The 27,411-nt window shown below is 44.3% G+C and overlaps 3 protein-coding genes and 1 long non-coding RNA gene across 11 annotated transcripts in view; 1 reads left to right on the forward strand and 3 right to left on the reverse strand.

Annotated features, from left to right (window-relative positions):
- Window positions 1-12,960: 12,960 nt before the first annotated feature.
- On the reverse strand, window positions 12,961-16,169 carry hoxa1a (homeobox A1a). Its single transcript, XM_071374997.1, has 2 exons — window positions 15,099-16,169; window positions 12,961-14,141 (listed from the first exon to the last, which is right to left on the reverse strand). Exons 1-2 carry the CDS (start codon window positions 15,712-15,714, stop codon window positions 13,771-13,773), a joined length of 987 nt encoding a protein of 328 aa, XP_071231098.1. The 5' UTR covers window positions 15,715-16,169; the 3' UTR covers window positions 12,961-13,770.
- Window positions 16,170-16,999: 830 nt separating this feature from the next.
- Window positions 17,000-23,260, reverse strand: LOC139559204 (homeobox protein Hox-A2a-like). The gene is made up of 2 exons (XM_071374996.1): window positions 21,559-23,260; window positions 17,000-20,897 (listed from the first exon to the last, which is right to left on the reverse strand). The coding sequence occupies exons 1-2, from the start codon at window positions 21,920-21,922 to the stop codon at window positions 20,128-20,130; spliced, it is 1,134 nt and encodes a 377-aa protein (XP_071231097.1). The 5' UTR covers window positions 21,923-23,260; the 3' UTR covers window positions 17,000-20,127.
- A 38-nt stretch (window positions 23,261-23,298) lies between these two features.
- Window positions 23,299-25,717, forward strand: LOC139559212 (uncharacterized). Its single transcript, XR_011671716.1, has 2 exons — window positions 23,299-24,153; window positions 25,187-25,717. It is a non-coding gene; the product is annotated as an uncharacterized lncRNA (long non-coding RNA).
- Window positions 25,600-27,411, reverse strand: part of hoxa3a (homeobox A3a) — a 35,184-nt gene continuing 33,372 nt past the window's right edge. For all 8 annotated transcript variants that reach the window (XM_071374988.1, XM_071374993.1, XM_071374990.1 and 5 more), the window contains one exon: window positions 25,600-27,291. In XM_071374988.1, the coding sequence (XP_071231089.1) occupies window positions 26,495-27,291 (797 nt within the window). In that variant the 3' untranslated portion in view covers window positions 25,600-26,494. The remainder of the gene's footprint in view (window positions 27,292-27,411) is intronic.

Here is a 27,411-nt window from a genome sequence, read left to right on the forward strand (position 1 = left end):
CTCACTCTGTTTCTCTCTCTCTCCCTCTCTGTTTCTCTCTCCCTCTGCTATCTCTCTTTCTCTCTCTCTCCCTCTCTAACTCCCCCTCTCTCTTTCTTTCCCTATCTCTCCCTCTGCTCTCTCTCTCCCTCGCTCTTTCTCTCCCTCTGCTCTCTTTCTGCCGTTCTCTCTTTCTTTCTCTCTATCTCTCTCTGCTCTCTCTCTCTCTCCCTCTTCTCTCTCCCTCTCTCCTGCTCTCTATTTCTCTCTCTAACAATCTCTCTCTCCCTCTCTCGCTCTCTGCTCTCTCTCTCTTTCTCTCTCTCTACCTCAATACTCTCTCTCCCTCTCTACTTTATCACTCTCTCCCTCTCTCTCTCTTTCTCTGCTTTCTCTCTATCTCCCCCTCTCCATCTCTCTGTCTGCTCTCTCTTTCACTCTCACGCTCTCTCCCTCTCCCTCTCGCTCTCTCTGCTCTCTCTCTCTCTCCCTCTCTCTGCTCTCTCTCTCCCTCTCTCTCCCCCTCTCTCTCTCTCTCTTTCTCTCTCTCGCTCTGCTGAATCTATGGTTGACCGTGTAGTTCTCTAGGCCAGAGTCAGAGTTGGTGTCCAAATGATTGCCACGGATCAGAGATCACTTCACTGAATTGGGGTATTTATGACAACATTGTCTAATCCATGGTTTATATGTGATTATAACAAAGCCTGCTGGAAATCCTGGGGAGGATTCTGGAGTGTTCCATCTGCAGCTTCCAATACCGTGATTCCGTACAGTGACCATTCCTGTCTGGTGAGAGAGGGGGATGGGCTTGCCCATCTGTGTGTGTGTGTGTGTGTGTGTGTGTGTGTGTGTGTGTGTGTGTGTGTGTGTGTGTGTGTGTGTGTGTGTGTGTGTGTGTGTGTGTGTGTGTGTGTGTGTGTGTGTGTGTGTGTGTGTGTGTGTGTGTGTGTGTGTGTGTGTGTGTGTGTGTGTGTGTGCGTGTGTGCGTATGTGTGCGTGTGAGCGTGCGTGCGTGTGTGTGTGGAGGGGTAGCCTTTCTGTCAGGTGTTGGTACTCACATTAGTCACGTAAAAACAAAGCATTCTGGGAGGCGCTGATGGGCGACACAAAGGGAGCATCCAGACTCCCCTCTGAGTCAAACGATACCCGATACCCTTTCTCTCTCTCTCTCTCTCTCTCTCTGTGTTTATGTGTGTGTGTGTGTGGCGAGGGGGGTACTGGGGATGGGGGCGTCTTATTGGCTGCCAGGCTGGGGTCACAGTGAGGTCGAGACTTACGTGATGGATGGACTACTCTGTCTCTACCCTGGGTTTCCTTCTCCTCCCTCTCCTTGCGCTCTCGCTCTCTTCCTAAATTGTTTTCTCTACTGCGGTCTCCATCTCATGCTCTCTTTCTTTTTTCCAATTCCCTCTCTTTATCTCTCCCAGTGTCTTTCTCTCTCACTCTCTTTCTTTCACTCTCTGTTTAAAATAAAATGCCTCGCAATATCTCTAAATGCATTTAATTTTAATGCATTTTCTCGCTCCACTCCTTCTGATTCAATTTCCCTCTCAGCCTTTCTCATTATTTTACAGATCACCATGTCTCTCTCCCCTTTCCCCCCCAGTCTTCCTCTCTCTTACAGATGTGCTGGTCTTCCATCAGTCATTTCAGGTCTAAACCAGAGAAACCTCATCACATGCCCTTCCACTCTCTGCTCCCTCAAGCCCTCATCTCTTTGTTCTCTCTTCCCTCCACCCCTTCTCTCTCTGTTCTCGTTATCTCTCCACTCTCTCTGTTCTCTCCATTGCTCCATCCCTCCTCTCTCTGTTCTCTCTCTATCCCTCCTCTCTCTCTTCCCTCCACCCCTTCTCTCTCTCTGTTCTCGCTATCTCTCCACTCTCTCTGTTCTCTCCATTCCTCCATCCCTCCTCTCTCTGTTCTCTCTCTTTCCCTCTTCTTTCTCTGTTCCCTCCATCCCTCCTCTCTCTGTTCCCTCCATCCCTCCTCTCTCTGTTCTCTCTCTTTCCCTCTTCTTTCTCTGTTCTCTCCATCCCTCCTCTCTCTGTTCCCTCCATGCCTCCTCTCTCTGTTCCCTCTATCCTCCTCTCTCTGTCCCCTCCCTCCACTCTCTGTTCCCTCCATCCCTCCTCTCTCTGTTCCCTCCATCCCTCCTCTCTCTGTCCCCTCCCTCCACTCTCTGTTCCCTCCATCCCTCCTCTCTCTGTTCCCTCCCTCCACTCTCTGTTCCCTCCCTCCCTCCTCTCTCTGTCCCCTCCATCCCTCCTCTCTCTGTCCCCTCTATCCTCCTCTCTCTGTTCCCTCCATCCCTCCTCTCTCTGTCCCCTCTATCCTCCTCTCTCTGTTCCCTCCCTCCTCTCTCTGTCCCCTCTATCCCTCCTCTCTCTGTCCCCTCCATCCCTCCTCTCTCTGTCCCCTCTATCCCTCCTCTCTCTGTCCCCTCCATCCCTCCTCTCTCTGTCCCTTCTATCCCTCCTCTCTCTGTTCCCTCCCTCCACTCTCTGTTCCCTCCATGCCTCCTCTCTCTGTCCCCTCCATCCCTCCTCTCTCTGTTCCCTCCCTCCTCTCTCTGTCCCCTCTATCCTCCTCTCTCTGTTCCCTCCCTCCTCTCTCTGTCCCCTCCCTCCCTCCTCTCTCTGTCCCCTCTATCCCTCCTCTCTCTGTCCCCTCTATCCCTCCTCTCTCTGTTCCCTCCCTCCTCTCTCTGTCCCCTCTATCCCTCCTCTCTCTGTCCCCTCTATCCCTCCTCTCTCTGTCCCCTCTATCCTCCTCTCTCTGTCCCCTCTATCCCTCCTCTCTCTGTCCCCTCTATCCTCCTCTCTCTGTTCCCTCCCTCCTCTCTCTGTCCCCTCTATCCTCCTCTCTCTGTCCCCTCTATCCCTCCTCTCTCTGTCCCCTCCATCCCTCCTCTCTCTGTTCCCTCTATCCCTCCTCTCTCTGTCCCCTCCATCCCTCCTCTCTCTGTTCCCTCCCTCCACTCTCTGTTGTCTCCCGCATGCCGCATGCCTTCATTAGAAGGCCTGAAGACTGCTGAGGAGAGGATCTTTAAACTGAGAGACAAGGCCGGTAATAGCCTCATTATTATCATGTAACTACAGGTGAGACTTGCTTCTAATCCAATAAAAATAAGAAAGTGATTGGCTGCTCACTACTTGATGGGCACATGAAACTGATGTTTATTGAGCTAAAGTTCACCCTTGGGAGCAATAAACAGTACCATTCACTCTCTTTTCATTGCTTTATCGTTTGACATGTTTAGGTGGTTGTAATTCCTGTATTTTCAATTGTTCATTATAGACACTCTTCAATGACTTAACCTGACCTAGTTCACCTAGTTATTAACCGAGCTCCCGAGTGGCGCAGCGTTCTAAGGCACTGCATCTCAGTGCTAGAGGCGTCACTACAGACACTCTAATTTGAATCCAGGCTGTATCACACCTGGCCATGATTGGGAGTGCCATAGGGTGGCGCACAATTGGCTCAGCGTTGTCCTGGTTTGGCCGGTGTAGGCCGTCATTGTAAATAAGAATTTGCTCTTAACTGACTTTCCTAGTTAAATAAAGTTGTTTTTTTAACTGTCCACGTAGGGGTTTAAAATGTTGGTAACTTTCCCAGAATGTCCTGGTTTTCTAGAAATCCTGGTTGGAAGATTTTCAGAATCGGGGGGATAAGCAGGAAATCTGAGAATACTCCAACCAGGACTTCTGGAAAAACTGAAATGTACAACCCTATACCTTGTGTGAAGCAGTAGATGTATCTCCGAGCTGGGCATCTCCGGCGCGGCCCACGCTTGGATTGCGTCCTACCTGACAGGTCGCTCCTACCAGGTGGCGTGGCGAGAATCTGTCTCCGCACCACGTGCTCTCACCACTGGTGTCCCCCAGGGCTCTGTTCTAGGCCCTCTCCTATTCTCGCTATACACCAAGTCACTTGGCTCTGTCATATCCTCACATGGTCTCTCCTATCATTGCTATGCAGACGACACACAATTAATCTTCTCCTTTCCCCCCTCTGATAACCAGGTGGTGAATCGCATCTCTGCATGTCTGGCAGACATATCAGTGTGGATGACGGATCACCACCTCAAGCTGAACCTCGGCAAGACGGAGCTGCTCTTCCTCCCGGGGAAGGACTGCCCGTTCCATGATCTCGCCATCACGGTTGACAACTCCATTGTGTCCTCCTCCCAGAGTGCTAAGAACCTTGGCGTGATCCTGGACAACACCCTGTCGTTCTCAACTAACATCAAGGCGGTGACCCGTTCCTGTAGGTTCATGCTCTACAACATTCGCAGAGTACGACCCTGCCTCACGCAGGAAGCGGCGCAGGTCCTAATCCAGGCACTTGTCATCTCCCGTCTGGATTACTGCAACTCGCTGTTGGCTGGGCTCCCTGCCTGTGCCATTAAACCCCTACAACTCATCCAGAACGCCGCAGCCCGTCTGGTGTTCAACTTTCCCAAGTTCTCTCACGTCACCCCGCTCCTCCGCTCTCTCCACTGGCTTCCAGTTGAAGCTCGCATCCGCTACAAGACCATGGTGCTTGCCTACGGAGCTGTGAGGGGAACGGCACCTCCGTACCTTCAGGCTCTGATCAGGCCCTACACCCAAACAAGGGCACTGCGTTCATCCACCTCTGGCCTGCTCGCCTCCCTACCTCTGAGGAAGTACAGTTCCCGCTCAGCCCAGTCAAAACTGTTCGCTGCTCTGGCACCCCAATGGTGGAACAAACTCCCTCACGACGCCAGGTCAGCGGAGTCAATCACCACCTTCCGGAGACACCTGAAACCCCACCTCTTTAAGGAATACCTAGGATAGGATAAAGTAATCCTTCTAACCCCCCCCCCCCTTAAAAGAGTTAGATGCACTATTGTAAAGTGGTTGTTCCACTGGATATCATAAGGTGAATGCACCAATTTGTAAGTCGCTCTGGATAAGAGCGTCTGCTAAATGACTTAAATGTAAAATGTAAATGTAACTGGACTTGAGATAACTAGAGTATCTTTTTAAACTGCATTTCCAGCCTAGCGCTACATCACACATTCTACAAGCAACATCAGAGAGACATAATGTCATCTCTCACACTCTTTCTCTCTCTCTCATCACCGTTCTCTCTCTCTTTATTTTTTTCTCGATCATACTGTCAATCCCTCCATTGGCTCGATCCCTTAATCGGCACCCGGAGACCCACATCTGTCGATGGTGGAATTCATTTTGTCTGCCACTCAGAGAGGAGGGGTCAATGGCTGTCTGTCTGTCTGTCTGCCACTCAGAGAGGAGGGGTCAATGGCTGCCTGTCTGTCTGTCTGCCACTCAGAGAGGAGGGGTCAATGGCTGCCGACGTGCCAATAACCAGACTACCTGATGAGTTCTGTCTGTCTGTCTGTCTGTCTGTCTGTCTGTCTGTCTGTCCGTCTGTCCGTCTGTCCGTCTCTGTCAGTCTGTACATCGGTCTATCTGTCTGTACATCTGTCTATCTGTCTGTACATCTGTCTATCTGTCTATCTGTCTATCTGTCTGTACGTCTGTCTGTTTGTCTGTCTGTCTGTTTGACTTTCAGGATCTGGACGTATGTCATTGCATCATGTGGGATGTGGGTGCACCTGTGTGTGTGTGTGTGTGTGTGTGTGTGTGTGTGTGTGTGTGTGTGTGTGTGTGTGTGTGTGTGTGTGTGTGTGTGTGTGTGTGTGTGTGTGTGTGTGTGTGTGTGTGTGTGTGTGTGTGTGTGTGTGTGTGTGTGTGTGTGCGTGCGTGCGGGGTGCGTGCGTGCGTGCGTGCGTGTGTGTGTGTGTATATATACAGTGCTGTGAATAAGTATTTGCCCCATTTCTAATGTTCTCGACATTTGTGGGTTTTCAACAAGAACTGCTCGCTTCAAGTCCTGCCACAACATCTCAGTTGGGATTAGGTCTGGGCTAGGCCATTCCAAAACCTGAAATGTGTTGCTTTTTAGCCATTTTCCTGTGGACTTTATTGTGTGTTTTGGATCATTGTCTTGCTGCATGACCCAGCTGCACTTCAGCTCCAGAGCTGACAAGGTAAAAATCTGTCGTTCTGCCCCTGAACAAGGCAGTTAACTCACTGTTCCCCGGACGCCGTGGATGTCAATTAAGGCAGCCCTCTTGACATCACTGATTCAGAAGAGTGGGGTTAAATGCGTAAGACACATTTCAGTTGAAGGCATTCAGTTGTACAACTGACTAGGTATCCCTCTTTCCCTTTTCCTTTCAGCTGGCAGACGGATGGCCTGACATTCTCTTGTAGAAGTTTCTGATACAGAGCAGAATTCATGGTTCATTATATTAAGGCAAGTCGTCCAGGTCCTGAGGCAGCAAAGCATCCCCAAACCATCACACTACCACCATAAGGTTCTTACTGTGGAATGCAGTGTTTGGTTTTCGCCAGCCATAATAGGACTGATGTTGTCCAATAAGTTATACTTTTGACTCAACTGTCCATAGAACATTCTTCCAAGAGTCTTGATGATCATCCAGGTACTTCCAGGTGCTTTTTGGCAAACTTGAGTTTGCTCTTTTTGGAAGAGATGGGTCTCATTATGTCTGGTGAAAACCAAACACTGCATTCTACAGTAAGAACCTTATACCAAAATCACTCCACAGTGAGGTGAGAGAATGAACAACAACTACAGGAAGCATTTGGTTGCAGTCATTGAAGCTAAAGGTGACACAACCAGTTATTGAGTGTAAGAGGGCAATTACTTATTCACACAGGTGAATAGGGTGTTACATAACTTTGTGTGTGTGTGTATTTGTAGCATTAGTGTGTACATGCGTGTGTGTGTGATAACCGCAATTAGTTGTATTGAGGGCCCAAGGGCCTATTGCTGTGGGTGTTTACTTGTACTGTGTGTGTGTGTGTGTGTGTGTGTGTGTGTGTGTGTGTGTGTGTGTGTGTGTGTGTGTGTGTGTGTGTGTGTGTGTGTGTGTGTGTGTGTGTGTGTGTGTGTGTGTGCATGTGTGTGTGTGTGTGTGTGTGTGTGTGTGTGTGTGTGTGTGTGTGTGTGTGTGTGTGTGTGTGTGTGTGTGTGTGTGTGTGTGTGTGTGTGTGTGTGTGTGTGTGTGTGTGTGTGTGTGTGTGTGTGCATATTTGTGTGCGTATTTGCGTGTGAATACCTGTGTACCTTCAGCTGTCCTGTCCCTTTCATACTGTGACGCTGCTGATGACGTCATATCACCCCTTTATCAGACGTTCCTTCTTATCATCATCTGATGACTCTTCTTCTGCTCTCTGCCTAAAGAAGGGAGCTGCTCTCTGCCTAAAGAAGGGAGCAGAGGTGAGGACAGACGTCTGGCATACCTGATCACAGAAACACAAAGAGTTGTTTGATGATTTCTTCATAACATAGGTAGGCCTATAGGTTAATGTATACAAGGTGAAATAGATCCACAAACACATACAGACAGACGCACGCACACATAGCGAGAGAGCGAGCGAGAGAGAGAATTTCAATGGTGGATGTCTCAGATCTGTTTAGCATGTTCAAACATCACCTCGTGCTATTCTTGTCATTGAGCACTAATGCGAAACCCCAAAGTGTTTATGGCGTATCCCTTGGAGACACTATCCATTTCACAACATCGATTCATGTTGAGAAAAAAAAGAAAGATAGAAACGTTTTGGGAAGAAAAACTGTCTCTGTGCTGTCTACTCCCCAAAGGAGTCTTCCTGTGATACAGAAAAGTCTGAAGAATAGAAAACTAAATGGACAGATTAATGATAAATAACGTTTCAAACTTCTGAGAGGGTTATAGTTTATAAATGGAACGCATTAAGTTTAACAAATTGTTGAAAGAGTGTGTGCGCCAGCCCGAATGTCCGCGCCAGCCTCCCTCAATCACTCTTGCGCAGACGACGTCGATAAACACAACAGAAGTCCAGAAACCAAGGCTTGCTGGGAAAACGAAGAATCAAACAAAGTTCAAAACTGAAGTAAACCGTTGAACGAATAGATATTTATTTTTGTTGCTAACAATGCATTTGAGAGTTACATCAATCAGCCTCATCTCAAAATGTCGGAGTGAGCTGAGAACTTTATCACGCACAGTAGTATTTGTTTTCTCTTAAGATTATTTAGTTATGTTTTTATCAAGTGAATTTTGTCAGATAATATAACAATCAGTTGTACATGTTATTGAAAATGTAGTGGTTTGTGCGATCTTTTTTATTTCCATAATGTTAAGCATTAACTTCTTTGAATAAAATTGAAAAGGGGAGATTGCAACCCAGAAATTGTAGGGCCTATATCGGAATTGCATATTATAACATTCGTTTATGTATTGGTCTAATGGTTACAAAAACAAATGACAAGAAAACGTTTCTAGAGACATTAGCCTACTATTACTATGATCTTAACGATCCAGTTGAAAGAGAAAAAAAATGAAATTACGATATTATATTAGACGCTTGCTCAAATAATTAGTTTTGGTCTAAAGCATTCAATTAATCTAGTTTACAAAAGATAATCCAAAAAATAAACAAAGGAAGTTGTTATGGCAAATGTGCTAATACCTTTCCGATTCAGTTAAATCAGTTAAAAGCACTTGTTGAAAGTTAATATAATTGGATTATGGTACTTTAACCGCCGGGGAAAAAACGGTTTGTTTGCAAACGAGAAAAATTATAACATTAGGCCTCCCTAGAATATATCCAGACAAATAGAAATAGGCCCGACATATTTAGATTTCACTTGAAAAGTTCATGTGAGCACTCAAAAAGTGTTTTTACATTTGGATAATAAAATGTTGCATTACATCCTCCAATGCTCAAGTTGTTTTGCACAAATTGTCCTTCCTGGTCCAAATCCAGGATACACGATAAAATATTTATTCAATTTCATAATCTACGTCACCTCCTTATGTCAAAAGGTTTAAACATCTATTCCCCCATCACAAGGCCGTAATTGTTTACGTCAGACATCTATCATCGAACACTGTTTATCCGCGAGCCTAATGGGTACCATCAACTAGGCTTACACAAGAACACTCCACGTGAGCAGAATCTACCGGCTGGAGTCGGTGAAAGGGTTGTTCTAACATACCTTGATTCTGAGGTCATACTTGTAAAAACGTGAATTATACCTACAACAGATGTGTCCTGCTAAAACCGAGAAGGAGTATTGCTTTGTAGCTAGATTGTGACTTTGTTGTTTGCCCAGTGTGGTCTTTAAACTGGTGTTTGGGTTCGGGGCTGCTGTGACAAACAGCCTCGGAGAGGAACGGTGACCGCCGAATGACCCCGAGTTTTCTTTACTTTGTGTTTTTAATTCAACCCTCGTCGCCCTGGTACCCAGAGTTCATACGGTGTTACTGCTAGTGTGGGGGAACGTTCAGTGGTTCCAAAGGCCTCGTGTAGGCTACAGAAACAAAGAAGAGAATAGTGGATAGGCCTCATAAAGACAGACGGGTATGAAACTCCAGGCAAAAACGACACATGTTGGTAGCCTATAGCCTACGGCTGGGTTATTTTGGTAAATATTATGTATTTTGAATTCAATTGAATACAGGCCTAGCCTATATATCATAAACTGACATAGATATGGATAATAGCATGCATCATAGAACTGCTGTAGAGCAGTTGCTAAAGATAGCCTACGTTGACTATAGTAGTGAAACTCTAACCATAGTAATATCTGATAGGTTGTCCTAATATTGTAATATTATTGCATGAAAATACATTTACAATTTAACCATGGACCAACTATGAAGCATGAAGATTATCGAATGAATGTTGCAAGAACAACGTTTTATTTGAAATAGTATTGGAAATTATATTTTCTGTTTTGGCCATTTATTTTGTATAAAACTCGAACATTATAGTATAAATGTAATTTATTTTGAGATTCAAATTGTCAAACTACAAATAAATAAATAAAATCCTGTTTGTGGACTAATACACGCCTATATACTCTGGCACAATTAGGTGGACATGTTTTACAATCACATACATGTATTTTCCAATAGGCCTGTGTTATTACATGTCGTTATTTCCCTGTGCTTCGTGCATTATTGGCGTTTTAAACAAGTCTACACAAGTAATCGCATTAATGATTTCATAAGCACGGCCCTGCACGGTGACGCAAATGATATAGAGACGCCAGCTCTCTATCCTCAAGGCAAACAGAAAATATAATGCCAACGGTAATTTTGTAGATATTGATTACATTTCGAAAGATTCGAAACCAAAACAAGGACCTAGGTTTATTTTAAAAGAATATTGGAGAGATTTGTGGAATTAAATATTATAGAAAAGTATCTCTTAAAATGAATACATTGTGATCAATTGGCTACTGAAAATGATCTGGCATATTTCTATTATTTCAAATAAAATATTTGAAGCAAGGAAAATAATTGTATTTTAAATCATGTGAAACAATGAGCTCATTTTGGATATGCTACAGGCTCAACATTGATGTAACATGTTATCGTAATTTAACATTCAAATAGGCTATTCACTATGTAACATTCAGTGAAAACAAGTGTCACATTAGCAGGTCAGATTTTGAGCAGAGAAAACGACAAGTTAATTAATTGACTATTGGCAACTTTTGATCACATATGGACCATTGTATGTAAAAAATGTAAGGAGAATTGTGTATATGAAAATAGCATATATTTATATCTAAATAATATATATATTTAAACTGTGTATACAGCCTAGGGCCTAAACCAACTGGTAGGCAGGCCTATGTTTGAAAGTGGCTAGACGACCGACAAACATGACTGGCCTGGTCTATCAACCAACAACAAACCCCTGATGAACATCGTTATGACTATTTATACAGAAACACCCCTAGTATTCAGGAATGACGGTGTCTTTTAGGATTTTACCCTCACAAAAAAAGTCAAATGGGACAACAAGATGTCAATGTCTAATCAAACAATCCTTATTTTTTTGTCCAAAACTGATCAGATGGTCCCCTAATTTCAAACCAATAAGGAGAATGTCTATCATTAGAAATAACTAAACGTTTCCCAAACTCTCCACGGGAAAAAAAAAACATCAGCATCACTTACGTTGCTAGTCCAATCGGTTTCCGCTATCTCCTGAGAGCCGGAGCTAGCGGCCCACGCAGCATGGCGAGGCCTCGCGCACAAATAGCAGCTCTCTCAGGTGGATCCAAGGTAAAGTTGAACGTCGGTCATTAATCATGACTCGATTTCAACCTCGAGTTCTTCCTTTTATGGCAGGATCGACTCGCACCCTGCACACGAGGAATTGCAACATTAACAGAAAGAGAATGTATGGCAGCTAGCAGACATGTTTTGCCTGAAAAACGTAACGTGAAGTGTTCAGAATAAGTAACAGTTCTTGAAAGAAAATTCTGTCGTTTTAGACCAGTGTGTAAACTTACTGTTTTGTGGCAGCTTGAAACTCATCCAATTCATACCAATATTTGGCTTTGCCACTTTCCAACAGCAACTAACCAAATATTCATGGTTGCAATCCAAATTCAAATATAAAAGAAAAAGGCAGGTTAATGGAACTGTGGGTGTGTTCGGAGTGGTGAGGACGGTGAATTGACATACTATTTTGGTTTATTTTCATATAATTTTCATATATTTATTTTCCTCAATGGAAGCTATTGAAATGAGGAACAATAAAGGTGTAAGTACCAGCCCACATGTATCCGAATAATACACACTAAACCCAGTCAACATGTGAAAATATATAGGTCCGCTGTATTTGTATGATTGATTCAACATCGCTTATGGGAGGTGAAGCACAAGTAGTCATACCGCAGTCCTTTGTTGTTGAAACAGTTTGTATTATTTGCATTGTTTCGTGTGTGTGTGTGTGTGTGTGTGTGTGTGTGTGTGTGTGTGTGTGTGTGTGTGTGTGTGTGTGTGTGTGTGTGTGTGTGTGTGTGTGTGTGTGTGTGTGTGTGTGTGTGTGTGTGTGTGTGTGTGTGTGTGTGTGTGTGTGTGAGCTCCTGACTTTATTGCTGACTTTATCCTCTCCAGTCATTATGACAGACACGCATCTTCCCGTATGACACCTTACAAGTAATGCATGAACATATTGACATTTCTCTGTATTTATTGGACATAAGCCTACATCTATCTAATAGATCAATGGACATAAGCCTACATCTATCTAATAGATCAATGGACATAGGCCTACATCTGTCCTCTATTTGTCCTTCTCAATGTGAACAGGGGATCCGAAAGCGCATGACTCCCATCGCACACGGTTGGTACTTGACACGTCATCTGGCACATGCAATATTTGTACCTGTACCTTATGTACTGCCGCAGCCAAGTCACTGCCCATACTCAACCGTGGATCTGGAGCATCCTTTCTGACCTATCATTTCCCAGCCTTATGCCGTCAGGGGGAGATGCCACACATCTCTGGTACCTTGAGGAGCCTGACAGACACACCGAAAATGACAGGAGCAGAAGGGCTCATCCTTGTCAATATCCTCCTCTCGATGTTTTAATCAATGACCTTTTTTTGTCCCTTCAATAAGCCAGCAGCTCGATAAGGTTGTCATCGCGAATGCCACTGACGTCTGCGCTCTCATCCCCTCCGTGGAAAAACATGCCTTTATTATGCCAATAATGCTTTAACCCATGGGACGGGAGTGCGCACGGCTGCATGCACTGAGAACGTTTAAACTGGAACACGTAAAGCCCTATGCTGGAGAGATAATGACGTTGGACTTTGGACATGAGAAACCTTAAGCTATTGTATTGTAGTCGATTATTATAGTCGGGTCATTCTCAGAGGCATGTATACAGGTACACTTGCAATACTATCATATAAGAATAACACTTTTGTAGTAGCATCTAAGGGCATATGGGTCATGTCTTCCACTTTCCACGGGTCTCCTTTGACAGAAATGGCCTCTGTTCCATTTCGATGAGAGATCCAAATTTGAATGCTTGGTCATGCATGGCGAGAGAAAAAAGGCCTATGATCATCCTTTTAGCCACAATAAACATACATCCAGAAAATGTCGTAGAGGCAAAAGCACTTTAATACACATATTTTGACCCGTAAACATCGCGCTGAAAAACCCTTTACATGTGCTCTGCTCGAATAAATAGTAACAGACAAGCCTTATAAGACATAAGTCATCATCGGTCTCCAAACTGATAAAACTCAGTGTCCTATCAAGTATAGGCTACATGAAAGCTTGGCGTATCATGCAAACCTCACACAATACATTCAGATTGACACTCGCGACACTAGGATAGTACAAACACGGGCCGGAAACACAGGTTTGAAAATGATTCGGGAGGTATTCTAAGAATGTGCCAGCAGTGATTCCACACATAAGAGTTCTCCTGGCTGATTGTGCGTAAAACACAACTCCTAGTGCAAACAGTCTGTGAAAGTAGTGCTGCACTGTCTAATGAATCAATCTGGCACACATGAGGTATTTGTTTCGTTGTGCAGCTTGTGTAGGCTATAAATCCAGCTCGTTGTGGAGCAATGGTACACTCTGCAGCATTTGCCTTGGGAAAGTATCCCATGTGCACTATGATTACTCTACACATGAATGTACAATTGGAATAGAAATCTGACAGATTTGAACTCAAAACTCCATGAACTTGTCAGATATGTTACCCTGTTTAAACCACAAATTACAACACACCATAGATGAACCACGCAGCCAGGACAATAGCCCAATCTCATTGTCTCAAAATCCCCCAAGTAGTGCATACATTTTTATATTTACCTTGTTCAAATTAATTTAACCTATCCGAGTTAGGACTTGTACATTATATTTACTATATGTAGACCGTTGCCACGCGGCAAGGGTTCTTTAGCTGGAGGAGTATGGGTCAACCCCAGAGGACACTGTTGAAGAGGCTGGAGATGGGGTGGAGGGGGCGGAGAGGGACTTCTCAGATCCGGCTGCTTTTTCCGGGCAGCTATCCCTCGGGTCTGACACTGCGGCATTGGTGGGCAGCAGGCATTCCTTCTCGCGCTTCTTCTGTTTCATCCTGCGGTTCTGGAACCAGATTTTGACCTGAGTCTCGTTCAGTTGAAGCGCTGCCGCGATCTCCACGCGCCGCGCGCGGGTCAAATACTTGTTGAAGTGGAACTCCTTCTCAAGCTCGGTGAGTTGCTTGGTGGTGAAGTTGGTCCGGACGGTGTTGGACTGCCCCCCATAGCCGTACTCCCCTGATCTGCCTGTAGAGGAATGAAGGGAGAATATGAGGGATCCTTGGAGGTCAGGACTAAATAAAGGCCAAGGAAGTTGGAGAACTGACACATTTCTCCCAACCTATGATCCTTAGAAATCGTGTGCCATGCACACATGTTTGGAAAAGTACTGTCATTTTTACGCACAATGGTTTAAATCCATCTTTTTGATCGCCAGAAGTTAACATAACTAAAAGTAGTTCAAATGTATATGTTCAAATGCACAACAATGTAAATATTGCCACAATTACTTTGTGACATGTTAATTTTCACTCATTCAACCTTTCATGCATGCTCAAATCACTTATGATGACATCAGTGGAATGTTTCGTTACTTTGTATTCAATATTTTACGAAAGGCAAACAGTTCATCACCTTTTTCACAGTCAAATACACGCGTCATGCGTGGGTATTAGATGCCTGCTTAGATGTCCCCTTTCTCCAACAACCCAGAATGTTCCATGCATTCCAGATATCACACCCAAGACAAACCAGACACCATACCAATAGCTTACACGGCCTAAAACTCAGACTTACAACTGGTAATTATATATGGCCCAACACTTCAAAACACGTCCTAAAGGAGAGTTTGGCCAACTTGAGAGCTGAATACCATAGAACTGAATGCCAAGTTGTTGCATCTAAGAAGCGTTTCATAATGTCACTCACCATGCGTAATTTGGATACGATCTATGTGGCGTCAGAATGGCTGCCATGACATTGTGGTGTTGTGTCAGCGTATCATTGTGAAATCATATCTATTTGAAACTGCAATGGCCAAACCCTCATCCTCCACTCTGCACGTGGGTTACTTCCTCCAAAATCTGTCTTGACTACACCTGTTCCAATAATAACAGACGGCCAATCGATCTATTACTCACACTCTACATTTGGGTTTATGAGAGGTGCATTCATCTGTCAACTTATGCATTGTACGGCACCCACCTGTCTTGGGCGGGTTCCTCTTCACTTTCATCCAATCGAAGGTCTGTGCGTTGGAGGCGCTCTCGGAGGACAGGGGCGAGCAGCACGAGTCAAGGTGGGCCGCGTGCAGGGGTGACAGCGGGTTTGAGCACCCAGAGAAAGGAGACAGGTTCGCCTGCTCGTGCCCGCCACCATAGGTGGCGTGAGCGTACTGGAGCTGACCCAGGGGCGCACCCCCATAACCTTGGCGATGCTGCGGTACCATGGACGAGGAAATGTTGCCGGAGTACATTAATGGGGCGCACTGGGGGAAACCCGTGGCCGACTCCACTTCCTGGTTCAGTGCGTAATGGTTGTAGGTGGCACAGAAGCCCTGGGGTCCATAGCCCGAGCCGCAGGCAGGATGGGCCCCATAGGCTAAACCCAGAGAGCCAGTAGGAGTCTGGTAGGACCCCGTTTGGTGAGGGATGCCATCCGGGGAAGACCTATTGGGCATGAAGCGCTCATCCGCCCCACAGTTGTTCACGGTGACTGCACAGGACTGGAATGTAGTAATTCCGTGGTCGGAGTGGAAAGCCCTGACTGAGCAGGACCCGCCGTCGCCGCTCATCACAGAGTAATCTAACAAGCTGCTCATTGTAGCATTGTCTCAGCGGGACTGACACCGTCCACAAAAGGCCCGGTCCTCTGATGAATCTCTCTTTGTCTCACCCTGGGTGACCGTGCCACCTTACCGGTTCCCTGCCTTATCAGATAAGGGAGGGGGCAACACAGGGCGATATCAATGAAACGGTGGGTGGTCACGTGGACCGGGTCAGCCAGTGAGCTGCTTGGCCCTGTCCACTTAGCTGTGACAGATTGTTGTCTGAGTGGGTATTTAAATTCCAAGCGCTCATCGATCAAGGTGACGTGGTTCGGCACTAATGTATTGGCCGAGCAAACAATGAGCCCGGAGGCAGACACGGCGGACAGCGCTCAGGTCGCATGTAGAGCGGGGAACAGCAAATACGGCATCCACTCTATAGCCTGCCCAGCTCGGATGACTGTCTGGAGAATAGTTATAGGCTTTCCCAAGACCCTCCAGGAAAATGACCTACTCTGTTTCTTCAGTATGCACGAGGTAAGGTGGCATTTCAAGATGAACAGGGGGGATATGGAAATATAACTGAATGTATTGAGAGAGAGAGAGAGAGAGAGAGAGAGAGAGAGAGAGAGAGAGAGAGAGAGAGAGAGAGAGAGAGAGAGAGAGAGAGAGAGAGAGAGAGAGAGAGAGAGAGAGAGAGGGAGAGGGAGAGGGAGAGGGAGAGGGAGAGAGAGAGAGAGAGAGAGAGAGAGAGAGAGAGAGAGAGAGAGAGAGAGAGAGAGAGAGATAAGAGACTGTGTGTTAACATCGTCAGCTGGTTGGCATGGAGACGTGAGTCTGGTACACCCGTCCCTCTCAACTGCAACTTACCATAACCGTGGGCCTATTCAGCAGGATTCAACGTGCATTATGTTATTTCACTAGATTGGGGTCTGTATACATCACTTGTGTATCAAGGACTTCCCTATCGTTTGACCTCATCTCTGCGTTGATAGCGGGACAGAGGCATTGAGGGTTTAGATTTCTTTGAGGCAGGCTAGCTGAGCCCCACGACGATATTTGAAGAGCACAGAGTTGACCCATCACAAAGAATCATAGTGACACAGTATTAACAGTGTTGCTCCAAAGTCCAGTCTACAGTGTAGGTTACTCTCATGATCACGTGATCAGCTGATTTAATAATGGGAGGTCTGTGTTGTAAGGAGGAGGAGAAACTGCTGCTTGATTATCCTGTTATGAGACCGTTTGAGAAATGAATGGTGATGAAATATACTGTTGCAGAGAAAGAGTAAAATATAGGGTGACTGGTGCTCTCAGTCCTGGTGCTAAACTCTCTCAATTGAATGCAAACGGATTTATTGGCATGGGAAACATGTTTACATTGCCAAAGCAAGTGGAATAGATAACAAACAGAAGTGAAATAAACAATCAGAAATTAATATTAAACATTACACTCACAAAAGATTCAAAAGAATAGAGACATGTCAAAGGTTATATTACTGGCTATGGACAGTGTTGTAACAATGTACAAATAGTTAATAAAGTAGGGGTTTGTTCTTCAATGGTTGCTCTTTGCTTGTGGCAACAGGTCACACATATTTCTGCTGTGATGGCACACTGTGTTATTTTACCTAGTACATATGGGAGTTTATCCAAATTAGATTTTTTTTTCAAATTATTTGTGGGTCTGTGTAATCTAAGGGAATTATGGTCATACATTTGACAGAGGTCAGGATGTGCAGCTCGTTTCCACCTCATTTTGTGGGCAGTGGGCACATAGCATCTCTCTCTCTCTCTCTCTCTCTCTCTCTCACACACTCACACACACACACACACACACACACACACACACACACACACACACACACACACACACACACACACACACACACACACACACACACACACACACACACACACACACACACACACACACACACACACACACACAGACAGATTCAACCCAAGCCATATAGGCACCGTCATAGTCACAAAGTATGTTTTTATATAACGTCACAAAGACATGTGACATTATGTTTCAAAATCAGTTGCAAGCTGAACTGTATGATCATTATTATCGCACACAGAAAGACACACACGGGCACATATCACACTCACACATAACAAAGACAGAGAGAGGACGAGGGTAGAGTGAGAAGAGGGGGAGAGTGGTTTGCGCCCCTACTGGATGATAAGAGAACTGTATGGCCTAGTGTCGGTCATTCTTACAACAGCCTCTTTTCCTTCTCAGCAGTATTTCCCCCACGGTAGTAGATTAGCTCACATTGAGCTTCTAGAGCATAACCCATATGAACGCTGATAGGGCCTATCGTAAATTTAGAATAAAAACGGACTGACACTACAAGACTCTTAAGTCTGAGAAATGCAAGAAAGTATCACACTCCTTCCTTACTCTTCCATTTTCTCCCTTCATCATCTCTCTCTCTCTACAACGGTGCACACAGCCTAGCCCCTAGTGCGTGGGCGCAGCATTGACTCTCTTCCCCAGGCCATGGACGTTCCAGAATACGCTTTGTGCGAACATGGAATGGGGAGAGAAAAGGCGCATTGTTTCGGAATGATTTCGTTACCAGCCTTTGGAAAGGAAAGCCCAAGTTGGACCAGAGTTGTATAGCCTAGGCTTATATAGCAGCTTTCCTCTTCACATATGTGCATAGCTCACTGCCAGTTTGTTTTTAGGAAGTTAAATATTGGCTAAACGTCACTCCAGTTAAATGTAATACGGCTATGCACTTAACTTTCCAATGATACGTTTTATGATCGATCCATGCTATGTAGCAACCGGTGGTTAGTATGCCCACAAGCATAAGCATGTTGAGTGAAATAGCCCATTCCGAAATTATAACAGGAATGTAATAATTCTACCCACATTTCATACAACTTGCACAGTGAAATGGGTAATACACACATTTCTCCAAGACTATGGAGAAATATATTTCTGCAAGAACAAAACACATTTATAGCCGAAAGCCATTTTGCCCTAATAGATTATTCTTATGAAAATCTCAATTTAACCAAATGCATTTCTTGGCATAGGCCTACACTGTTCCCCAACATTAAACGCATTAGAGCTATTTTTAGAAAATATAAAACGTTTAAAATGAATTCTAATGTATAGGCCTGCAGCAGCCTGTTTTGAATTAGGCTACTTACAGCACGAGGGGTGAGATTCTTCTGCTGTCCGCTGCCCTGCACGCTTGGAGAGCCCGCGCGCTGTATTTGAACAGCTATAAAAATGAATTATTACCTAAAGCCTACAAAGCTTCCGCGTTTTTGGCTTCGAATTGCGAATCCCATCCAAAAACATTTTATTTGTGCGTTATACATCACAATTGGTCTCTTTGATGCCATTCTTATTAATGACGTGGTTTGATTTATGAGCTCGGAAAACATGGCTCGAGCATTTGCCTCCCCATGCATCCAGCACTGGGAGCTCGCACTACAGGGAGACATGCTATTGCTAGCCTACCATGTTTACAATTCTACTAACTTTACAACCAGAGCAAGTAAAAGAGGACATTTATTCAAAATATACTGTAGTAGGTAAGTTTACGGAGTTTGTTGTATAATCGCCTCTGAGTTACATGAAATTGGACCAGAAAAGTTTTCAAAATAGCTTCTGATTCAAAATTGTAAGATGATGTTTTTATTCAACAAATTATTTGAACTAATATAAACTTCAATCTCGAATTTCACCGCTATTTAAATCAGTGAAAATAATTTTAAAGGTGCTAATTTGAAATGAACATAAACAGAATACAACCTCAATGGCTCTAAATTGGTGAACTGAGATTATTAAACCTCATCGATGAAGATTTGTGTTTGGGTTTCTTTATCCCACGAAATGTTATACTTACAATATAATATAGACCAAGCATTTATTATAATTACTATAGAATTCATACTCAGAGATCAGGATATATTGGCCTGCTTTCATCAGACTATTTTGCCTTGCAAATTAACGAGAGTAAATTTGTATTCAGGATGAACTAATTAACATTTAATCGATTGGTTATTCCTCCTTTCTATTTTTTGGACAAAAATACATTTGATCCAAATTACACTTTACACTTCATGAAACGGTTTGGATAATAATAACTGTACACAATCTTGCAATTTCCTTATGGTAATTCAGATTTATTTCTAACAAAAATAGTCATGGAGTTGTAAGCTATACAAAAATAAAATGACCAGATTTCATACTATTGTGCACCTTTACACAAATTGCATCTTGAGAAATCAATTTGTTATTGTAATTACAAGCATATTGTATATTTGTCCAGACTCTTACCTTAAATTAATCGACTAATCAATTAATCAATGAAAATAAAATGTGCCGATCATATAGGCCTAAAACAACCACCAAAATTAAATTCATAGTTAAACCAGAGTTTTAATTTATTAAATGTTCCGGTTTAAAAGTCTTGTTCTATTTTTTGATTGATTTCAATAGCTCAGATGTTGCAAGTCGATTGTAGTTAGTGACTCCGAGAAAAAGTAGAAGCTGTCCGTAGATATGTCCAGATTGTCCACGGGGCTGTCCAGGGATTCTGACAAACTGGGCGAAGCGGCATCGGAGAGGTGAAGGCAAGAATCCGAGGAGAATACTTGGAAGTCGTGTATTGAGACGTCCAGGGCTGGGGGACTACCGCCATTGTCCGGGCCAGTTGCAGAGCCGGAGCCTATTGTTGACACGCAGCCTGGAACAGTGGGTGACGGGTTGAGAAAATGTTTCAGATTTTTGTCATTGCTGCTCAGTGGCGAAACTGTATAACTCTGGGCCTCGCCATTGTGCGGACCAACATTCTGGAGCTGCTGGGAAGAGCTCAGCGAGTTATGCTGAAAGGAGCAGGCCTCTCTCTCCATAAGGGCCCCGGTCACTGTATTGAGGCTCTGCTCAAACAGCGAGCCATCATTCTCCTCGTCGTTGCTCTGGATTCTGTCCCCGGCGCTCGGTCCTTTCCCTTCGCCATTGTGGTTCTCCTTGCATTGGGTCTGCCTCTTGTGCTTCATCCGGCGGTTCTGGAACCACACTTTGACCTGCCGCTCGGTGAGGTCCAGCAGGGCGGCTATCTCCACCCTTCTCGGTCGGCACAGATACTTGTTGAAGTGGAACTCCTTCTCCAGCTCCAGGAGCTGTGTGTTGGTGTACGCAGTCCTCAACCGCCGGGAGCCCCCTCCCCCTCCTCCTCCACTTTCTAGAATCTCAGGGGAACCTGAAACAGCAGCACATAAACCATAAGATTAAGAAGCATTTCAACATGAGCAACAATTACTTGATAATGCACATATTACGCCCGAATAGACACAAACCACCAGAGAGTAAGTAGCCTATTCCACACAGTGGCTACTTCAGCAAAATGGCCGCTCATTCAGAGCAGCACCCAATGCATCCCTTTACCCACAAATATTATTGCAATATGGATATTGATAAATAAATGCACACTATTAGACTAAGTCCTATAGTGCACCATATGTACCTAAATTCCCCTCAAAATAGAGCAGAGAGAGAAAGCGGTAGTGTAGTCCAGGCCGGTGTAGGCTAGCTGATATACTAATGAATGCCCCAGCTGCCCCGCACCGCAACACTAGTCTATCACTCTTCATTACTGTCACACATCAGAACTCTGGCACTGCTCAGCGAGGAAGGACAGCGTGGAAATCAAATACATCTTTTTAAATTACTTACCTTTTCCCAAACTTTTAGGAGAAGTAGAGTAAAAATATGTTGATCCCAATGCGTATTTGTGAACAGGAAATTAATGTCGAATATGCAACTTGGTAATGACTAGCCTATTACCACTCCTTCAGGTGTTTAGAACGTGGATTCTGCATAAAAATGTCGACACTTTAAATTACCCCATAAAAACCACCCACCTTTCGGGGAGAAGCATACAGGTCCACTCGTTATAGCTGTCGCCGTGGAAGTCGGCAGGTGATTCTTCTTGGAGGCTTTCTTCTCCCGCATCCAGGGGTATTCCGGGGGTAGGGAGGCGGTGGGCAGAGGGCAGCATCCATCCGGGCTGAGTCTGGGCCGGCTGTGCCTCGGGTGGCTTCCCGGGTTGAGGCTGGGAATGGTCTGCTCGAAAGGAGGAGGAATCAGTGTCGAGCGTGAAAGCGTCGATCTCTTGATTGATGAACTTTGAAATGAATCACCGACAGGGGGGAAAGATGTCAGGCACTCAGCAAGCGACGGCTGACTATTGATAAAACCGCTCTCTCGCTCGAATTCGTAATTCATCTCAGCTCACTGCGAGCCGGGGAAAGTTTGCTGCGTGTATTTTTATTTGTCGCGGCTCAATGAGAAAGATAGACTTTTTTCAAATTCACTGATTACGGCGGTATGGTGAACGAGCTGCTATTAAACTATTGAATTCATGGAGACAAGGTGGAAATTGGAACGAACTGCCTGTCACATGATTACTTCTGCCCAATGACAATTTGGGGTTTAATCAAAAGAAGCCACTGTCTGCTTGATTGATCTAAAAACTATGGTAAAGAACGCCTCGTCTATGCGGGGAAGGCTGTTTTTATTTACACCTTTGTCTCGTCCCTTAACCCCCCAGTCAACTCCACTAAGCTATAAATGTGTTTTTAGAATGGCCGCTTGCGCGCTGTGACAGGGAAGTAGCTACACTTGCTGGTGCACTCTTCTTTTCTGGTGTTGAGTATGTCAATAGAGAACGCCCCGCGCCACGCAAATCACGCAAATCACGCCAATAGATAGCTACATGCTATGCCTGCGGTCATTAGCAAAGTTAGCCATTCATGTAGAGTTCAGTCAGGGAAAACACACCGCAAAACTAATACTGAGGGCTCCTGACAGAAACAAAACCCAACAATCCAATGTGTTCCAAAGCGGTAGAGCTAACCATATAGACTGTGTTCATAGACGTTATGTTCAATACAAGCATCTATGGGCTATATAGGCAAGGCTCATACACACAACTGGGAACTTAGAGTCATACTTATTGTGGCTAATGCTCACTACGATGCCATGTTACTGTCACCCACTTGTGTGCAATACATTCATTACACATGAAGAAGTGAAATATTGTGCATAACACCCAAATACCCAAATAGCCTATACACACACACACACACACACACACACACACACACACACACACTATACAAGTGGTGTATGTATTAGCAATCGGATGTTATACAATGATACGAACCTAATGCAAAAAAATTACAACAAAAAAATCTTTCAAATGTCAAATTCAGCAGATTGTGCATTTGCATACCAATCATGTTCTGCTTCACTTTAGTCCACAATGCTTTGGGAACCGTTACTCGTTCTCTATCTCTATAAAAGACAGCACTTACACCACTCTGCATCGGTCACTCTGCATAGTACTCCCGGGTTCACTAAAGTAAGGTTGACCGATATTCTAAAAAATAATCTGGTCTTTATGCTGCTTCTCTTGCGGGTTTTCCCCGGATATGGGAGGTTTTAGAAGGCGTCTGAGGCCAGGTGTGGTGGGTTGTGGGTGGACAAGTGCAAGAATGGAGAAAAGGATCCTCTTTACATACATCCTCTTTACAGAGAGTGCTATGTGCCCACATTTCTAATACCCCTTTATTCTATTGCACAGTATAAACCAAACCTGCCATGGGAATAGGTCGTTTTAACGAATGCATTGCAAGGAGATTCTGTAGAAGGACATGTGTATCGACTGAGCAGCTCCCACAGTGTTTGGTCATTTGCCCGTCCAGTACAATCTGTGAAAGCCACGTTTTGGATGTTTTTTGTCAAACAGTCAGGAAGTAGCTATGTTGTTTTCTTTAGAAAAAAAACTGGAATAGTTGGTTGGAGAGAGGAGAAAATTAAGTGGTAGGCCTCGCTCAGTTTATTGCTTATATACCAAACAAAGAATCCTGGAAGCCTGCGCGCGATCAATCTTACTTGCTAAAAGGTCTGACAGCTCCGTGCCCTCAGAACACATTTAAGGCTTCTAACTCTCCCCTGGATCAAATGCAGCCAGGAAGCGGCGAGAAACACTGGCCACTCAGATTAGAACACGTTTCTGTTTGCAATCACAGCTTTTCTGTCGCTTAAAGGGTGTTTTAAGACATAAAAAATACAAGGAAAATTTAGCAGATGGGCGATAATGCGCGTAAACGGTGAGTAGGCTAAACCAACATCTCCATTGCATTTTTCTTTCTGGAATTTATTTTTGCGTGTTTACAAAACGTCCATATTTTCGTTGGAGCAAACATTTGGGTTTGTTGGAGGTGAGGAGAGCAAAGGACGGGGCTGCTGAGGAGGAGAAGGATGGCTTTTGGGAATTACGCATAGGCTTTGTCTGCAAGGCAAGGAGTGGGTGGCGGCTTTCTGTGAACCCTACTCCGACCTACACACTTTTTTACAGGGTTATTCTGGGGGAATGATTTAGGACCCCTTTCCCACGGATGGATATACAATGAACAACAATTCATTTTTTTCAAACTAAAACCTTATTTATGGTGCGTTAAAATCTCCTACAAATGAGTCAAATCAATGCAGTGTGTGTGTGTGTGTGTGTGTGTGTGTGTGTGTGTGTGTGTGTGTGTGTGTGTGTGTGTGTGTGTGTGTGTGTGTGTGTGTGTGTGTGTGTGTTTTGGATCCAGAGCTGCTCAGTGTATGCTGACAGACCATGGTTCAATTGTTCTAGGTTCCCCTGCTAACCATATGTCAGGATCATAGAGCTCTTGCCCTATAATATCAGTCATTTTGTCATCGTTCTAAAGTAAATAAATTCGAGTACAGCTTCTGTAAAACTTTTCGATAATCCTGAAATGCATTTGAGGGGAAACTATCAATTTACTAGTAAAGTACGTGTCTTCGATTATTGGTAGGGAAATAGTGCACAATGCATGGTACTGAATGTTGCATCGTGTTCTGCATTATTGGTCTGTATTGACCTGCTTTATATAATTAATCAATATGCTCATTGAATTATGTTTGAATATCTAAACTTGAATGTAGTCAAATTAATTCAATAGAAAATACGTGTTATTCTATATGTACGACAGCTTTCTTTTTCAGACATGTGTGAATTCAATTTGGGCGTGCCACAACAAAGGAAACTGAAGTACACATTCCCAAAAGCTAGTCTTCAGAGAGACATACACAAGCTATAATTGTCATACTTATTTTACGTGACTGCACAATATTAACAGCTGAGATTATGTTGAATACTTTTTGCTTCTTCTAAACCTCTATAATTATTATTGTGAGCAGCGAATCCCGCGGCCACATAGGACTATTTAGCTGCATCAGATAGCATATAAATCAGACATTCATATGTCCTGTATTACACCCCCTTCATTAAGTCTCATCTACATCATTTACATTTGTAAATAACTATAATTATGAGCTTAACAGGCCATTTTATGCATCCTATAGCGCCATAATACATTTGAAACAGTTCCACCTAAAATGTAGTGATTGAATATAGGTCTATCAGCAAACTTTTTCCACTAACGGTTTCTCATTTAACCTATTTTATCCTAACAGATACTGCAGAAGATCCTCGTGACACTTTTGTTATTATGGATGTGCCCATGCGGAGGAGGAGCGGAACAAGGCCACCGCAAGAGCTTCTGAGTTGCCCACGCGCTAGAGGAGACAAAACAAGAGGCCTAAAATGTTTTCGTGATTTATTGTCACTACAAATTAAATATGATGTTATAGATTATTAATGGTATTACAGATTATGAGATAATGGGGATACATTTGTTTTTATGAAATAGCATAGCCTCTAAAGTCCTACCAGTTTTTTTTCTACCTCACAAATTAGGCTTTTTATGGGATATTAAGGTGTTTATTATTACTATTATTATTATTATTATTATTATTCCTTCCTTATTGTAGTTTGTGCCATTGTGTTCTACGTTCAAATTCCCTCGAAATTAAGGTTGAAAGATACATTTATATTGAAAATCATTTATTTATCCGAACTGCAGCAGGATGGAATGTATGACATTGAAACAGAAACTTGGTAATATCTCAAATATTTTTTTTTTCAATAAAAAAAATTCTAATGTCTGTCCTTCCTTCCAACCTTATTGCATGATTGCGTGATTTACATTCGTAGAGAAAAAAAAAATAACACCAACATATTATGTGCTGCTGAGAGTCGTGTCTGTCTGTGGTCTGTCCGTCGTCTGTCTGCCGTCAGGTAAAGGGTAGAACTGGAGCCGAGGTCTGTTTCCAATAACCTTCTCCCCACATACAAAGAGCACGGGGTGGTTAAATAATACTAAAGAACTCCATATTACGTCAGAACAAAAATAAATAAAATGTTGAAAGTCCAACAGAACACAATTTGGGTAGGTCATAGGCTGGAGCTTCCAGACCTTCCTTTGTGTGTGTGTGTCTCAAAAAACCCTGCACATGATTCCTATAAGGATCCTTCCACAAGTGCAACAAAATGCAAAACAATAACATAAAAACATATATTCAACTGTGGATAAATAACAAAAAATCACATTAAAAAGAATACCATAATATTTGTTCATATACCCTGTTTGATTTTTGTTTTTAGAAACAAGTTAAAGATTAAATAGGTCTATGCATTTGTGCCCCCGCGCTTGTCATATCAGATAATATGTCTGCGTGGAACAATGACACCATAGCAAATAGACAGAATATTTTAAGCAAAGTGATTACTTTCCTATCCTACTTCACACATTCAACTATATAAAAAACAAAACGTAAAACAAAGAAAAGGTGGAAGAAGCTACTGAAGAAGAGAAGGAACAAAGCGATGGTAGGTCTGGAGGTATAGGACAATGGGGCGGAGTGATCCGGGGTGCATCCCGGCTACAGATGCGTAAGTTTGGGCGCTTCCTGAATTCTTCCCTGAGAGTAGTGCGGCGTAAGGTCTGTGTACGTCGGGTTCGGATCACACAGTCCGTGATGGTGACTATTGCCCATAGTGATTGCTCCATTGTAGTCCATGTGTGTGGACGGCGGGTGCGAGAGATGGGTCAGGCCGAAAATGGAGGACCCGTTGTTGGGCATCGAATCGATGTAGCCTCCGCTAACATACACAGGGCTGCCCTGCTGCAAGTGCGCCCCATAGCCCCCATTGCCTTGGAGGGGATGCGCGTCATACTCGGGCGTGGGCGAGCCGCCAGTCCCGGGATATCTCTTCTGAGAGGGCGGGCAGTTGTTTAGGGAGCTGTTCAAGGGAGGGGGATATGACGTGGGCATACCGTATGCATTATGAGCGGGCTTATTGTAAGACGTTGGCGACTGGGACTCATAGGGGACACTGTTAACCAGAGAATGCATAGAGTTGAGGTATCCTCCACCCCCGCCTCCGGGAGATGGACCGAGGGGGCTCCGAGGGGACTGTCCCCCGGGAGAGGGCATCATGCCGCACCCTTTCTGATCCTTTTTGTACTTCATCCTGCGGTTCTGGAACCAGATCTTAATCTGCCGCTCCGTGAGGTTGAGCAGGTTGGCCATCTCGACCCTGCGGGGTCTGCAGAGGTAACGGTTGAAGTGGAACTCCTTCTCCAGTTCCACCAGCTGTGCACTGGTATAAGCCGTCCGGGCTCTCTTCGACGCGGCTGACCCGCCCGGGGGGCTCTTGTCTCCTTGGCAACTCTCAACTGCGCGGAAGAGGAAAAGGAAGAAGGTCAATCAGTAACCAACCCCAGCAGCAAGCACAAGAACAAGACCCACAGAGTGACAAGATACATATAGCTGATTACACACGTCTCTCCGCATGG

The sequence above is a fragment of the Salvelinus alpinus genome, chromosome 29 (assembly GCF_045679555.1).
Source record: "Salvelinus alpinus chromosome 29, SLU_Salpinus.1, whole genome shotgun sequence".
Lineage (NCBI taxonomy): Eukaryota > Metazoa > Chordata > Actinopteri > Salmoniformes > Salmonidae > Salvelinus > Salvelinus alpinus.